The sequence below is a fragment of the Drosophila albomicans genome, chromosome X, assembly GCF_009650485.2.
Source record: "Drosophila albomicans strain 15112-1751.03 chromosome X, ASM965048v2, whole genome shotgun sequence".
NCBI classification, from domain to species: domain Eukaryota; kingdom Metazoa; phylum Arthropoda; class Insecta; order Diptera; family Drosophilidae; genus Drosophila; species Drosophila albomicans.
In genome coordinates, this window is record NC_047627.2 from 10,726,464 (window position 1) to 10,743,783 (window position 17,320).

Sequence of the window (17,320 nt, forward strand, 5' to 3'; positions counted from 1 at the left end):
TAATTGAAGCATGGTTTATGAGGAAGTAGAAAATTGTTTTAAAAAAAAGAATAATTAAATAAATTTCAGCAAATAAGTAATAAAGTGAAAAATCGAATTACATCGCTTTCGCTAAGAAAACATTTCTCGATTTATGATATTTGAAGTGACTAAACTCAGCTAAGCGATACATCCATATATAACATAGTATAGTAAAGTATCGTCGATTGCTAGCTCTCTAGCTGACAGGCTGCGTCGCTTGTTGCCTTATGTGGCCTGCCATGAAATGCATCTACATTTTTCATGCAATCATTGAGCGAATTCTCAAGAGCGGCACCAAAGGAATGGAATGGGGGATGGATGGAGGGTGGAGGATGGAGGGGGAAACGGGAAGGAATGGAGTTTCCAGAGTTTGCTGCTCATCTGCATGCACAAATGCAATTTCACATGTATACATAGTTACATAGTTGCACATTTCCCTCGCTCTCTCTGTGTATGTGTGTGCATAGTATATGTGTATGTGTGTGTGTGTGTGTGTGTGAATTGTTGTTGTGCTATTTCACAGCGGAATTTCATTTATTCGTTTTCGGTTTTTCGTTGGCCCCTGTGGGCTGTGTTTTCGTTTCGTTTGATTTTCGCTGTCGCTGCCTCAGTTTACCTGCTCTCCCTTCCCTCTCTCTCCCCCTCTACCTCCCCCTCTGCCGTTGGCACAAACAGCAACAGTAACAGAGCTTGGCCCCACATGCTTCGCGTATTATCAAGTAAACATCCGAATCGTTTATACAACTGTTGCCAATCTGTCGACGTCGCTGCCAGCGTCGATGGCGACGGCGACGTCAGCGTCAACGTCTCTGTTTTGCCGGTGTGTTGCCAATGACATTTCCGCCCAGAGCTGAGAGAAACATAGCACAATATTCTCGACCATGCCCCAACCAACCATCGCTTCATCCATCGCTCCAACCATCCATCCATCCATCCATCCATATTTCGTTTTCGTATTCGCGCTGCCAACAAAATTTGCCGGCGGCCGCTTCAATCACAGTGGCAAAGCAATTTTTTATGCTTCGTCGCCGTGCATTTGATTTGTTTTCATTTTCATTTTCGTTTTCGTTTTCATTTTCGTTTTGATTTTCATTTTTATTTTCGTTGATGTTACTCGTGTTGTTTTGGCTCGAAGCGGCGCCAAGTGGCAGCAGCAATCCAACACAACAACAACAACAACAACAACAGCTCAGCGCAAATAACGTAACATTAATTTTCGTTATACCTTTCCAATTTCAAACCATAACGGAAATGTTTAAAATCGTACCCCACTCTCCTTCCCTTCCCTTCCATTCCCTTCCTCAACTATTGTTTACTTGCTCACTTTGCTGTTCGCTTCAGCTGCAGGCTTTCAGCTCGCCAATAAGTATGCTAAACTTTTTTCTTAACTTGATCAGACTGAAAAATCTATTAAATGTTTGTGTGTGCAGATCACAATATTGAAAAGTCATGTTTACATTTAGATTTAAAGATTTTGTATTACATAATATATATATATTAAGCTGATAATGTGAGGACGTAAATCATGTTTATATATAGTATAGTACAGATAGACATTAACATAAAGTTGCGAAATTTAAAATACCATCAATTTTTATTATTACTTTTTTTTAATCATTAATATTTTGACTTTTTTTTGTTGATCATTAACAAATGAATTCATGAGCTTAACATTTTAAGCTTTATATTTTCTTTGCCTTTACGGATTATCCACTTTATAAAAGCGCTAAAAATATAACTTTTATTAAATATTCCGAAATCTAATCTTCTCATACTTAATTTAATTATTATACCCATAGTGTAGAAGGGTATTATAACTTTGTGCCGGCAGAAAATGTATATAACAGGTAGAACGAGGCATCTCCGACCCTATAAAGTATATATATTCTTGATCAGCGAGACGATCTACGTACGTTCGCGACCCGGAGAAATGCCCATATACTACAATTTCTACGTTACAGCTTTTATTTTGTCATCTTAAAGTTTTCCGGCAGTTAGATATGAAAGCAATGAGGAAAGTTCCGTGATCGTTGGTCGATTTTCTGCATTTTGATCCCAGCACTTTTCAATTATTGGTTTGATAAGATAAGCATCGTTGCATGATTTTATATCATCTATATTCGGACGAGATCCTATAAGAGAATTTATATAAATGGGAAAAAATATAAAATCTTTCTAAAAAGGTTACGAACATGTTTTTTATGGACTTTTCAGATTGGTCTTACCAGAAATAATAATTTTAGGCACGTCCGCTATTTCATAATCGTGAAATGGTTCTTTCCCAGACATTACTTCCCAAAAAATAATGCCAAAGCTAAATACTAAACTTTTCTTAAAGTCGGTATTCTTACGTGCAGCCTGAGATGACCAAATAATCGTTATTTTGTGAAATATTTAAATATTTTTTTGAACTTACATGAATTTCTGGTGCTATATAAGCAAACTGTACCATTTCTTGTTTATTAAACTTTGATAATTCTTTCGCTGATCCATACTCGAATACTTTTAAGGTACGAAAAACATCGAAAAGCATTAAGGTCTGTGGCTTAATAAACCGAAGAGTAATTCCTTGGCTCCACAAATATTCCACACCCTAAAAGAAATCACAGAAATGTAGCTAAAACATTTCAAAAATAATAAATGTATTAATGATACCTTAGCACATTGCAACATCCAATTGATCTTTTCGACATAGGCTAGTTCGTTTTTCGTGCGATGTAGGAAATTATAGACTGATCCACACTCGGAGTACTCATAAAGTAAAAAGTAAATGGTGTTTTTTGGATCTTTGGAGGCGCCGTAAAATGTGCCAACATTTTCGTGCTTCATTTGTTTTAAATTGTGAGCCTTCTTCAGAAATAGCATTTCTGTTCTTCTTGAAATTTTCTCAGAGTTTGAAGTTTTATCTGAATGTATTTTCGCATTAACATCTTTCTCTTGACCTTCGGTTTTCCATATTGCCTTGTAGCTTACACCAAAGCCACCCCTCTCAAACTATAAATAAGAAAAATTAAGTAAATCGTTTGATGGAAATTTTCATCGATCTCTCTTTACCCTTTTTCCAAATTGTATGTCGTCAAAATTAATAAACGGATAAATTTTAAGGAGTACACATAGTTCTTTCATCGAAGGTCGTTTATCTGGATCTTGATCCCAGCATTTCTTTATTATTGATTTTACGATATCAATATCCTCATGTTTCATCATTTCAATTAGATTTGGACGATCACCTGGAGCATAAGAAAATAAGGAGAAATCCCGAATATTTATTATTTTTTTATTTTACCATTCATTATGGTCGCCGAAGATTTTTTCCTAGACATTACTTCCCATGAAAGAAGGGCAAAGCTAAACACATCGCTTTTTGCTGTATATTTTCCATTGGTCTTTCATGTAAATAAATAAATCAATTGTATTAAATACTTACTTCCTTTCACATATTTACTTATACTTACGCGAACCTCTGGAGCCCTATTATCTATCCCACTGAACTCCTTATTCATGGTAGCGAATTCCTTTACTCTACCATAGTCGCATATTTTCAATATCCGAAAATTATCAAACAGTAGCAAGTTCTCTGTCTTAAGATCCTGATGCAGGATGTTTTTGCCATGCAAATATTCCATACCCTACAACAATCATTAGATAAGGGGTATAAAAAAAGGGCATTTTACACACCTCGGCGCATTGCAATATCCAATCAAGGCCCGTATAGAATGTAACTTCGTTGTCTGTACGGTACAATAAATTGCAGAGCGATCCGCAGTCTGCATATTCAACGAGCATCAAAATTCTATCTTCGCGATCAATAGAAAAACCATAAAGTTTGGCAATATTCGCATGGTATAATGCTTTTAAATCGTGAATTTCTTTTTGGATGGCCTTTTGTTTTTGTGCATCTTGAATTATTTTTACAGCAATGTCTCGGGTTTCATATTCTGCTTGCCAAGTTGCTTTGAAGACAATGCCATAGCTGCCAGTTCCAATCTATAATAAACATATGAATTTAATTGGTAACTAATTTATTATAAAAGTCTGTTTTCTCACATATTTGCCCAGTTTTAAAGCATTGTAGTTTACTACAATGGAAGCACGAGGATATTTGGGAAGAAGATTACACAATTCATTCATCGGCGGCCGATTACTTGGATCTTGGTCCCAACATTTTTGAATTATTGGCAATAAACTATCTGCATCTTTATACTCCTTCAAATAATCTATATCCGGACGTTCCCCTGCAGTACAAAATAATTGAAAATAGCATTTAAATATTATTAACAATACATACCATTCATAATTTTATTTTGCAGAACTAATTTCTCCATGTCTTTAAATTCTTCAAATGGCTTCTTCCTGGACATTACTTCCCAGCAAATAATACCAAAAGAAAACACGTCACTCTTTTGTGTAAATTCGCCACTAGCATTCTATGTAAGTAAATATAATATACAACTTCTTCTTAATCTCGTATAAAAAAGCGCTTACACAAATTTCCGGAGCCATTTAGCGAGCAATATTTTCCTGTGTCGTATTCATATCTGCAAACTCTCCTACTGCAGCATCATCACATATTTTTAATGTACGATATTCATCGAACAGATATAATTTCTGTGTTTTCAAATCTTTATGAATTCTATTTATGCTATGCAAGTACTCAATACCCTAGAATAAAGTTAGAATATCATTTATATTATATGTAATAAAAAAGAGCATTTTAAATACCTTCGCGCACTGGACTAACCAATCAATCCTCTCATTGTGTGTAATTTTAAAATTCTTGTTATGCAAATATTTGTGGAGTGATCCACAATCCGCATACTCAAACAGTAACCAGATGATACTAGCATTGACGTCATAATTAGAGACACCATATAATCTAACAATATTTTCATGATTCAGCTTTTTAACATTACGCATTTCTCTTAAGAAAGATATTGCGTTTTCCTCACGGTTGCTTTGTAATATTTTCACAGCCATTTCTTTGATTTGGCCCTTTATTAGGCAAAATGCATTGTGGACAAAACCATAGCTTCCACTTCCAATCTATAAATATCAGCATTATTACAAATTGACCTCTTTGGATTGCTTATTGTTTCTTACAAATTTGCCAAGTTCAATCTCCTCAACGTTTACGTAACTGTAAGCTAAAGGATACATAGGGAGAAGTTCGCAAATCTCTTGCATAGTCGGCCGATTTTCTGGAACACGATCCCAACACTTTTCGATTATTGGCCTAACGCAATCAGAATCCTCAAAAATCATCGCATCCTCTATATTTGGACGACTTCCTAGAGTGGCGAAAACCTTAAATTTCAGATCATTTTAGGATTAATTATCCTTACCATCAATAATTTTATTTTGAATAGCCAATACATGTATATCTCCTGAGAGCATTTCGTAAAATGGCTTCTTCCTTGACATAACTTCCCAAAATATGATTCCAAAACTAAACACATCACACTTTTCCTTGTATTTTCCATTTTCCTTTTTAAGAAAAATAAAAAAGAATAAATTATTAAAAAAAAAAAAAAGAAATGCGTGGCACTTACGCAAACTTCTGGTGCCATGTAACGAATAGTCCCAACTAATTCTGTATTCATTGTTACAAGTTCTTTGACTGTACCAAAATCGCATATTTTCAATGTGCGATACCTATTGAAAAGTAAGAGGTTGTCTGTTTTAAGATCCCGATGAACTATGTTTTTGTTATGCAAGTAGTCTATTCCCTAAAAAGACAATGAATTAAGGAAAATAAAAGAACATTTAACACAATACCTTGGCACATTGTAGCATCCAATCAAGATTTCCGTTGAATGAAACTTCTTTTTTCTTTCCCTCTTCCGTGCGATGTAAGAAATCGTAGAGTGATCCGCAATCCGCATATTCAAACAGTAAGCAAATGTTATTCTTGGTGTTTTTAGAGACTCCATACAACGTTATGACATTGGGATGAATACATTTTTGTAGATTCTGGATTTCTCGGTGAATATCCTTTTCGAAATTAATATGCTCGGTTCGTTTATCTTCAATTATTTTCACAGCAATTTGTCTCACTTCTAATTCAATTTTCCACAATGCTTTGTGAACAACACCATAGCTACCTCTTCCAAGCTATAAAGAATTGAAGCTGAAGTAATTATTTCAGAATAACAATATTCTCTTACCTCTTCATCCGATTTTTACAGTTCATCCGATTTACAGTAACTAAATCGTCCATAATTTGATGTATGACTTTATGTTGATATATTGAAAAGATAAAGATGGTGTTGATAACTGGAATTTTACCTAAGTTAATAAGAAATTTCTGTGGATACTCAGCAATGCTGTGAATCTTGATCAATCATAAAATATTTCGTTTTTATTGCGGTTTCAACACAGATTTTTGACCCCTATAATAAATATCTGCAAGATTTAGTATAATATTATAATTATATTATACTAAATCTTGCAGATATTTATTATTTATTTTAAATACATTTAAAACAATCGTTGTCTTAGCACTTACATATATTGACACGATAATCCGCAATATTTTTACTTTGTAAAGGTGCAAAAATACACTCATCGGACACTTAGCAAGTTTAGCAAAGCGTTATCGTATATACTATATATATATTTACAGAAACATATACCTAGTATTATTCGTATAAAAAGTCTTATATACATATATGTATGTTATCACAAAATTACGAAATAAAAACTCGTACCACAAAAAACAAAATTGCCGTTTAAATCGAAATCACAATTTTTAAGAATTAGTGAAAAAAAAAGTTTATACATATGTCAATGCCCCCGATAAGAATAATCGCGGAACAAATTTAGTATGATACGATCCAGATCCAACCGACAGACTGATTGTAATGTAATTACAATGTAATTACTTAATTACAATTTACTTTATTCAGGTGTACTTGTTATTTATTAAATGAGAAAAAGACAAATTTCACATGAAAAAAATAAAATAAAAAAAATGTAGCTTTTTCAATGATGAGACGTTAAGATTTATCATATTATGTTTTATTTTTAGTTATTGAGAATAATTTTTTGGCTTTTTAATTCTGAATAGAATAGTTTTTTTCCAACACTTCTGCTCGAACTAAATCACAGACATCATCTTGCATGCGACTGAATATAACAGCCTGATATATCGATTTACCCACATATTTGTATTTCTCCTCATAATATAAGCGTTCATTGAAACCAACCTCAGGATAATCAGCCCTAGTTGCAAATTGATATTTCAAAATCGGGGCACACTCCATCGCGATGCGAAGTCGTATTTGGTTGGCAGCCATGCGACGCAAGTCACTCTTCTCCAATGATTCGTCGTGCAGAAAGGATTCAATACGATCCGAAATAAAGGCGATTCTTGGCGTCACATACTTATAGAAGACACACTTGCCGAATTTGCTAATGCCGACAATGCAGCCATAAATTGTTGTTAACGACGACATCGGCTTCTCCAATCCATTCAAGTATATTCTGAAATTGAAGTTGTTGTATATATATTTTGTCTTTGGTATTTTATTATCATTAATTACTTGAGAACTTTCTTCTCAATAGACTGCTCATCGCTGTCAAAGTGAAGAATAAAGTTCATTGTGAGACTGGCGGCAAACTCCCTTGTAGCCCAATGATCCTCAACTGAGGGAAAAGCAGAAATCTGATTCGCCACAACACAAGACAGCACTCCCGGCAAAATGAGATGCAACTGAACAAGACAGAGGGTATTAAACTTTCGTTACTTTATATATAAATAACACTCACATAGGGCTTTAGGTTGATATAGCGATTGCGCATCAAACCGTCGACCAAGCGCAACAAATGCGTCAAAATGATAAAGTTGTTTTCCTTGATATTAACCCGAATACCCTCGGAAATAAAGATGGCCAATTGGGACAGCACATGGTGTACCGCCGGATCGAGGCTCATAATCTTTAGAGCTGCGAGACGATCTTCTTCCGAGACACCCACCAGTTTCTCAGTGGTCTCTACATAGAACTTCTGTTGACCCCGCGATAGAGGATAACGACTGATGCTCTGCAGCATTACGATCTCTTTGCGGTTCCAACGCTTCCAGTCCGACTTCAATAACATTGGCTTGGGCAATTTGATAATTGGCATTGAAAGACCAACTTGGTTTCCCATTGGCAGTAGACATTCTTCCATCCACATTTTGACTATATTCCGATCTTCGATCTCCTCGCAGTCGAAATCAATGTGTAGCATATAGAGGTTGCAGCCCATCTCGATTTGAGCCTGTTGCAAGTGCTCTACGGTTAGTTGTGTGGCTCGAGTGTGCCTACAATATTTCACGGCTTCCACCATCAGCTTGTTCACATTCGATCGTAATATATCGCCAAGCATTTGTAATGCTCGCTTATTCAAAGTCGTACCCAGATAGGTCTCGGCAATGGCATTCATCGACTGATCCGACAGTGTGGCAGCGAAATTCTTTTTCGTCTCCTCTGGGGGTGGCAGTCCCTCGTAGCGTAAAATGTTGGCTACGGTTTTTATGCATCGGTTGATTCGAAACTCACGGTCGTGTTTCTGGACGTTTGACGAAGCATTCCACACCGTTGAGGCAAAAAAGTTTTTTAATTTTTCTTCCATGTTTTCTGCTTAATGTAAGATTAGAAACAGAAAACCAATCGCGATTAATCCCTAAGAATTGACTCAAATTACCTTACAAGAAGTCAAAAGTTCTATAGAAATTTATGAATTTCCAGTTCCCCATTTATTTATGACACCTCTTTGACAAATAAACGCGTCTTCGTTTTGCAACACTGCAATTAGAAATGTGTGTGACATCGCACTAGAGATGGCATTTCTTAATATCTATCGATTGTTTTAGATACATAATATAGTGATTGTAATAGTTGTAATATTACATAATCGTCTAAGGGGAAATGGGGTCGGTTTTAGATAATAATTACGTGATCGTTTTAGAAGAATTTTGTACATTGGCATTTCGCGCCATTATTTCGCAGAAAATTAAACTCTAAAGCCAAAGGAGAATGCCTAGTGGTGCATTAGGAAGTATGTGAGGACCTGGAAAGGCTTGATAAGAAGTACATATGGGATGTACTAGCTTGGAAAAAAGCCAAGTACAAATTATATCGAGTATTTATGTTTGGATTTCAGCTTCGGTCATAGAATGAAACAAAAAAAATTAAACAAGTAAGAAAGTTACAGTCGAGTGTGCTCGACTGTGAGATACCCGCTACCCATTTTTAATAAAGGCAAAATATTGCGGTATCATTTTGAAAATATACCGAAAATACTTAAAAAATACTAAAATATGGTAATATGTTTGGTATATCAATATAGTACTGCATTCAAAATATACCATAGACTAGAGGTGGGCACGGGCCGGGCTTTTTTTCGTGGCCCGCGGGCTTACACAGGCCCGGAGCGGGTTCGGGCGGGCCCGGGCCTTATAATTAAGATTCGTACGGGCTTCGTGCGGGCCCGGGCCTTAGAAAAAAGGCCCGGCCCGTAAAAACCCGAAATAGGCCCGTAAAAGCCCGAAGTAGGCCTGAAAACAATTTTGATTTGATCGAATTAGAACCGCCATTTATCGCATTTTAATTGCTTATCGATGCTACTATCGATTTGGTTATACAATATTTTACTTGTTTGCACACCACTAATTAAAAATGGGCGGCCTATTGTGAAATTACCAAATCTGTGGGCCATGGTTTAAATGAAAAACGCACTAGGCTAAAAAGCAAAATTGTAGAAAAAATTTTATTTTTAAATAAAAATATGAATTCATTTGTTTTTCATTAAATACATAACAATATTCAATATAAATACCTTAATAAATATATGTATGTATATATAAATTACATGTCTTTTGAATTTCTTTATATGTGTAAATAAGTTTCGTGCCGGGCCGGGCCGGGCCGGGCCTTAGTGAAAAAGTTTCGTGTTCGGCCGGGCCGGGCCTCTCAAAAAAGAGTTTGTTTTCGTGCGGGCCCGGGCCTTAAAATACAGGCCCGCGCCCACATCTACCATAGACGGCTCAATATACCAGATTGTCAGCCAAAGTAACTAAGCCCCTTATAAGTAGGCGTTTTTGCCCATACAAAAGTATTTCTTTTATAACTTCGACAATTTTTATCTGATCGCAACCAAATTTTCAGGAATCATAACTACTATAGTTATTATTATATATACCAAAATTTGCAACTCTAGCTTTAAAATTACGCTTGTTATTCGATTTTTTTTATTTGCGGGGGCGGAAGTGGGCGTGGCAAAAATTTGAAACAAACTTGATCTGCGTGCAAACATAACAAATGCTGTCGAAAAAAATTATAGCTCTATCTCTCGTAGTCTCTGAGATCTAGGTGTTCATACGGACAGACGGACGGACACACAGACACACAGACACACAGACGGACAGACGGACATGGCTAGATCGTCTCGGCTGTTGACGCTGATCATGAATATATATACTTTATAGGGTCGGAGATGCCTCCTTTTACCTGTTACATACATTTCCTGTCGGCACAAAGTTATAATACCCTTCTACCCTATGGGTAGCGGGTATAAAAAGGTAGCTAAAAAATATGGGTTTTATTAAAGTCGGAAGTGATAAACATGTATGCACATGTGCTTGCCACTGTAAGTGTTCATATGGACCGACAGACAGTCATGTCGGCCATATGTCAGGTGCAATGCACATTGTGCATATAGATATGTACATATGTACATATAACCAGCAACTTGCACTTTTGCAGATATCGATTAATATCCAAACTTTCTCCCAGTTTTATGAACAGAATATGAAACCAAGTGTTCAACTATAGAGATATTTCTATAGCTATTAATAACAAATAAAAAAATTCCACAAATTTTAACTTCACATATGTTCTATATCTGAGCGAAAAAATGTTCAATTAACTGTTAATTTTTATTTTGCTTCTTATCTATGTTCAAATCGTACGTTCGCGACCGAAAACATAACTTTATTGTAATTGCTTCGCATTAAATGCAAGCAGGTGGATGAAACTTCGCGTGTTAAGTTATTTTGGTATATATATTTTAAATATAAAAAATCGTTGGGGTTCGTGACCTTACCTATAAGCATATGTCGATTTTTACTAGCGTCGCATGGATTTAAAAAAAAAAATTTTTTTGTTTTGTTTTTGAAAAACTATTTCGTTTGCAGTTACTTATTACTTGTTAGTTATTACTTATTACTTATTACATATTTTTCTTGCTATTAATAAATTTCAGTACATATTTCATATTTAATAAAAAATTATTTTTTTGCTTTAAATGTCATTAGACACATTAAATTGAGTTAAATCCGTTTGTTTTTATGAAATATGAAGTTATTAATCAAAAAAGTTGTGGTAATAATAAAAATTTAATAAATAAAACAACATGGAAAAATCGTACGTTCGCGACCGGAACTTAATTAAATTAAAAATAAATAAATGGAGATATTTTCCTGGGGGTTGACTTAGTAGAAAGCTATATGAATCTATTTTAAAAGTAAAGTTATTTCTTTAAAATATTCCGTCTCAATTCGCAGAGTTTTGCATTTTACTGTATTAAGCCAAAGTCGTCTTCCATTTTGCGTACGTTCGCGACAGCATGTTTTTTGACAATAATTTGAAAATAAAAATCGATAAGCCCCATAATTTACACTAACCAAAGAGCTAAACAAATGCTATCGAAAAGTAAAAAAAAATGTTTCAGGAAACGTTTGTTTTCGATTTTATTTTTTAATTTATCTCGTACGAACGTACGTTCGTGACCCGGAGAAATGCCCATGTATTATTTATTAAACAAGTTGACTATTTATACAATTCCAATACGACATTATTTATACATCGCCAAGGCTCAGTTCAGTTATTCATGCATCTTATTGACATTTTGCGTTGCGTCTCTTGGCCCTGTTTTATTTGGCATATTGCGGGTTTTGTGGGTTTTAAGTCTGAAGGCATCATCTTTGCGCATGCCACAAAATCTCTTCAAAGCACTATTTGCAGTGCGGTCGAGGATTGTTTCAGCTTGAAATGATTTCAATTGTTTAATTACTTAAAATATTGAGACAAAGAAAAGAGGGAAAGAGAGTGAGTGAAAGTAGATTTTGTGGCAAGAAAAACAACAGCACAATGAATAATCGTAAAACATTACAGCATCTATAATTGGCATATTGAAAGCTGTGTCATAACTGGCTGTGGATTAAACTTGGATCACATGATCTTGCGACCAGATAGAAATTGTAAAAGTTATTAAAGAAATACTTTTGTTTGGGTAAAAACGCCTAATTAGTTGCTATGGCTAATAATCTGGTATATTTTGCACTCTATGTCTATGGTATATTTTAGTATTTTGCAGTATAACAATTCGGTATATTTTAAAATTAATACCACACTGTTTTGCTTTTGTTTAAAATGGGCAACGAGCTTTCTCACTTGTTAATATTTAAATTTACCACTAAGCTGGCTAGCAATAAAAATCGTTATGAAAGCCAGCTTCTAATGGAAGGTATACTGAATATATATGTATATCGTACATATATTATATTATATGTCATGTATTTTTGGGGTAAAGCCATAGAAATGCAAGTGCGCCTCAGGACAAAGCGACGTGACCCACAAAATAGACAAAAGCCAAGCAGCCAAAATTGTATTGTATAATATGCCTCGGACAGCATTCAACAACGGGTTTGTGTTCCTTGTAGACCGGATGCTACCACCAAGGGGCAAGGAAAGAGCTGACGTTGTTGTTGTTGTTGTTGCTGTTGCTGTGTTGCTGACTGCTGCACTTCCGCTCCACGCTTTACACTTCAATTATCTTCAATTTTCAGCAAATGTCTCAAGAACAATAGCTCTGCTGATTGGAATTCTTTAACTCGCTGCATGTGCTGGTTGTGCTGCCCCATGCCCCATGCACCGTGCCACAAAGTGTAACCTTACCCCACAGTATCCTGTGCTCTCTGCCTGCCACACTTGTGGCCTTTGTCTTACGCCTTGGCCTCGCCTCTTCGCCCCCTTCGCATTCGCCACCGTCTTGTGTTGTTTTGCAGCTTTGTTTTTGGGAACCTGCTCGACTGCAAGACAGTTACAAATGCGACAACATTGTTGCTCTGCCAGCACCGTGGGGCGCCCCCAAAAAAGCTCAATTGCTGCAACAGCTGTGTCGAGTGCTGCGGTGCAACAAGAGGCAAGATGTGGTGAGGTGTGGTAAGATGGTGTGGGGGGGGAAGACGTAAATCGAACCAGCGCAATGCCGTTTGCTGATGGCATTCACTTTATTTGGTTTTTGCTCATTTTGTTGCAATTGTGTGCGAATTTGTTGCAATTTGATTTTCTATTACAAAATAATTTGCACAAATATTTAGTCTTCAGCAGAACTCAGAAATCTCAACTCCTCTCTCTCTCTCTCTCTCTCTCTCTCTCTCTATACTCTTTTTTGTTTCAAGAAATTCCCCTCAGAATAAATTACCCCAACTCCAACTCGCAAGCATTGAATATTGTCCGTTTGCCTGATTGATGGCCGAAAAACTCGGAAAAGCAATTTACTAGCTCAATAAATTATTTAAATATTCCATTTCACTTATTTAGCTCACCGATTTGCCATTTTGCATATCATATGAATAGCGTTCCCAACAACGAACATTTAATACTCTTTTTAAATGAACTGCTTTAAAGCATTCTCTAAAAAGAGCATTTTAATTTACCATCGATTTTTTTAGACTAGTTAATTTGTTTATTATTTTTAGCATTGTTTTGCATTTCGTGTTTAATTTGAATGAGTGGCCAGCAAATTATTGTGATTTTCCATTATTATTTTAGACTTGTTATTTGCGGTTCATTGTTAAGGTTAAAACAACCTACAAAACTAAAATAACAACATCCCTTGCATGTAATTGTTGTCTAATATGCATTTTACGTTGTGGCAGCTCAATAAAAATTCAATTTCTTTAAAATTTGAACATATTTGCTTTACCTACATACATATATATATTTCTATTCAATTAAATCATGAAATACTTTTAACGAAATGTGCCATTGAATCAACATAATATAGTATTGATGAATAAATAAACGTGTTCAGATTTCGTTATACTTTAAGGAATAAAATTGCAGTAATAACTATAATAACTAGCTAGCTATATCTTATTTCATTTTATTTCTATGTTCTCTTCGGATAAACTATTTAGCACAACATAATGTAGTCAATATTTCTAATGCTATAATGGGGAAAAAATAGATGCGACAGTGGGTCTTTATATTGTCTTTTATATTGTACTGCATATATGCATTTGTGATATACTAATTTAGAATATTTTGTCGATAAATATAAATTTTACTGCTTTTTATTTTGAAAATTGCCATATATGCCAAATTTAGATTTCATTATATTTTGTATTTTCCGGTATATTGGTTAGTATATTTTATTGATAAAACCAGTATAATATATACATATAAGGCTAGTTGCCTTAGTTTTATTATAATATAGTAAGTTATAACGTAAGTTTAAGTATAACGTAAGTTTAAGATAATTGATTATTGATAATTTAAATACTGCTGAATACGATGATGATACGATGCTTTACTGCTGATCACGGTTCTGCTCGTACTACTGCTGTTCTCGTACTCCTGCTCTACTCGTACTGCCGCCTGTTCTCGTACTACTTGTTTCTTCTGTCGACTCCGATTTCTGCTCACGCCGGCTACTCGATACTCTTTTACGTTGACCAATCGATATCTGCTCACACCGATATATCGATGTCCGTTCACACCGACTCATCGCCCTTTCCATCTTACATATATTGTACTTCATATAACATTGAATATAATATACCTACATACAAAACAGCTTTTAGTATATTTAAGCATTTTTGGTATATTAAGTTGGTATATTTTATGGACACTACCAGTATTATATATTCAACTTCTCCGTATTTTATGCATAAGTATGTGTATATACCAAATATAGCATTTGGTATATTTCAACATTTGTGGTATATTGATTATTTTATTGATAAAATCAGTATTTTATATTGTACTTCATATAACATTGAATATAATATACCAAACATAGCTTTTGGTATATTAAGTTGGTATATTTTATGGACACTACCAGTATTATATATTCAACTTCATCGTATTTTTATGCATAAGTATGTGTATATACCAAATATAACTTTTGGTATATTTCAACATTTGTGGTATATTGATTTGGTATATATTATTGATAAAAACCAGTATTATATATTGTAGTACATACGATATAACATTGAATATAATATACCAAACATAGCTTTTGGTATATTAAGTTGGTATATTTTAGGGACACTACCAGTATTATATATTCAACTTCATCATATTTTTTATGCTTAAGTACATGTATATACCAAATAAAGCTTTTGGTATATTTCAACAGTTGTGGTATATTAATTTAGTATATTTTATTTATGCAACAACTGGTATATATTTGTAACTACTATTTTGAATACAGTAGTATAGCAAATATAGTTATTGGTATATTTTCATAATTTCTATGTATTAGTTTGGTATTTTTTAAAAAATAATACAGCTTAGGCACTATTTTGCTTTCATTGAAAATGACAATGCGGTAAGTTAAAATCAGCCACGTAATGCATATTAATCCAATCATTTTTCATACTCTTAACTCAGATTTAATATAACAAGCTAATGGGAACCCTTTGTGTATTGACTTATTTTTTATTCTTTTCCACACATGCATAAGACAAAGACTGAAAGATTTCCTGCGAACAGTTGACTTTGGCTTCACACAGCTTAAGTTTCCAGTGTGTCGTGGGCTTGATCAAATCGCATCTAAACGATTTTATTGAATGTGTAGAGAGAGAGAGGAAAACAGGATACGAAAAAGGCGCAATTTACTGCGGAAAACTGTTCATTTAGCTTGTTAGCGTGGCTAAGGCTCGGCTTACGAGCAGCGACAATGCAAATCCTGTTTGTCAACGTCATTAAAATGCCAAGTCAAATGTGATTTCGTCGCTGCTGTGGGTAACCAGTGAAGCAGGCAGTCAGGCAGTCAACCAAGTGAGTCAGTCCGTCAGTCAGTCAGTTAGAGAGTCAGGCAGTGAGGCAGCCAACGAGGCAGGCAACCAACCATTCAGCCAACCAACCAACCAAACGGGCAAGCAAACAAACAAACCAAGCAATGAAATCAAACAACAGCAACATGGGTATTTGCCGGGAGGAGAACAGGAGAAGCCACAGGGGAAGAGTAGAAGAGTGAGAGAGAGTGTGTGTGTGTGAAAGAGAGCGACAGCGGGAGCTTGGCTAAAAGAGCGTCCAGTGGAAATTGACAAAAGCGAAACAAATCAAAAGCTCGAGAGACAATAGGCAACAACAGTAGGAGTATTGTCATTGCATATTGATTGCGAACGAACAGCAGGCAGCTAACCTTACGCCTCAACAGCTGCACTCCCCTCTCACCCCTCTCTAGCACACTCACTTTGCCATGCAACGGTCGCCCAGCAAATCAAATTGATTTGGAAATCCTTTGAAGCAAAATTTGAAAACGACTGCAGCCAAAAAGCGTTGAACGTGTGGCACGAACGAACCAACGATGCCTCAACTCAACGCAACTCAACTCAACTCAGTTGAGTTCATTGTTGCTGCTGTGATTTTGGCCATTGCAATTTTCTAAGCGGCTTAAAGGTGTTCATTCCGAGTCATTGGCTGGACAACTTGCACATACCGCATCCCACATGCCACAAGCCGCACCAGCAGTGGCAGTGGCAGCAAGACATCACAGCTGCCTCATGCAATTTGCAACATTTAAGGCAACACAAAATGCCACAAAACTGCCCACGACAATGGCATGAACACGAACACACACACACACACTGACATACTTTTGGGTTATTCGAACTGACACAAATTTCCATTTATTCATCCAACATCCTTGCATTCATGGCAACAACTCTTTCGTCTACGAGTGCTTATGCTATTGTCCTGTCCCATTCAAGATTCGTAAAACTCAAGCTGATTAACAATCTGCAGCTCTTTGCAATTTTGGTTTACTTCTCCCACTTTCCATCTCAACGTGAACAGATTGCTGGAATTAGACAGAACAAAGAAAACTAAATAAAACAAATATTCAATATTCCAAAATGTAGTAAAAACAATTTCTAAAATTGAAAATATAATTATATATGGTAGAGAAACAAAGTAAAACAAGTAATGAAAATTAAAAATAAATAACTAAAACAATTCAAAATGTAAACTTATTTCGAAAACTGAATTATATTTGTATTATATATACTAATTTTTATTTA

At 35.3% G+C, this 17,320-nt stretch overlaps 3 protein-coding genes across 9 annotated transcripts in view; 1 reads left to right on the forward strand and 2 right to left on the reverse strand.

Moving 5' to 3' along the window:
* The window catches only part of LOC117577609 (syntaxin-4), a 191,104-nt gene that overhangs the window by 130,398 nt on the left and 43,386 nt on the right, over positions 1-17,320 (forward strand). The gene's annotated exons all lie outside the window — the stretch shown is intronic.
* LOC117577887 (dual specificity protein kinase pyk3-like) lies at positions 1,924-16,922 on the reverse strand. 3 transcript variants are annotated; one of them, XM_052008428.1, is made up of 11 exons: positions 16,919-16,922; positions 4,310-4,448; positions 4,069-4,256; positions 3,700-4,008; positions 3,477-3,650; positions 3,308-3,407; positions 3,076-3,251; positions 2,677-3,015; positions 2,438-2,614; positions 2,247-2,379; positions 1,924-2,153 (listed from the first exon to the last, which is right to left on the reverse strand). In XM_052008428.1, exons 2-11 carry the CDS (start codon positions 4,380-4,382, stop codon positions 1,999-2,001), a joined length of 1,824 nt encoding a protein of 607 aa, XP_051864388.1. In that variant the 5' UTR covers positions 4,383-4,448; positions 16,919-16,922; the 3' UTR covers positions 1,924-1,998. The 3 variants fall into 3 exon arrangements, with proteins under 3 accessions (XP_051864388.1, XP_034118756.1, XP_051864387.1); XM_034262865.2 differs by lacking the exon at positions 16,919-16,922 and adding an exon at positions 4,507-4,613; XM_052008427.1 differs by lacking the exons at positions 3,308-3,407; positions 16,919-16,922 and adding an exon at positions 4,507-4,613 and having other exon boundaries at positions 3,449-3,650.
* LOC117577791 (transcription initiation factor TFIID subunit 6-like) lies at positions 7,072-8,797 on the reverse strand. 2 transcript variants are annotated; one of them, XM_034262716.2, is made up of 4 exons: positions 8,707-8,797; positions 7,789-8,639; positions 7,563-7,732; positions 7,072-7,503 (listed from the first exon to the last, which is right to left on the reverse strand). In XM_034262716.2, exons 2-4 carry the CDS (start codon positions 8,632-8,634, stop codon positions 7,074-7,076), a joined length of 1,446 nt encoding a protein of 481 aa, XP_034118607.2. In that variant the 5' UTR covers positions 8,635-8,639; positions 8,707-8,797; the 3' UTR covers positions 7,072-7,073. The 2 variants fall into 2 exon arrangements, with proteins under 2 accessions (XP_034118607.2, XP_051864389.1); XM_052008429.1 differs by having other exon boundaries at positions 8,712-8,779.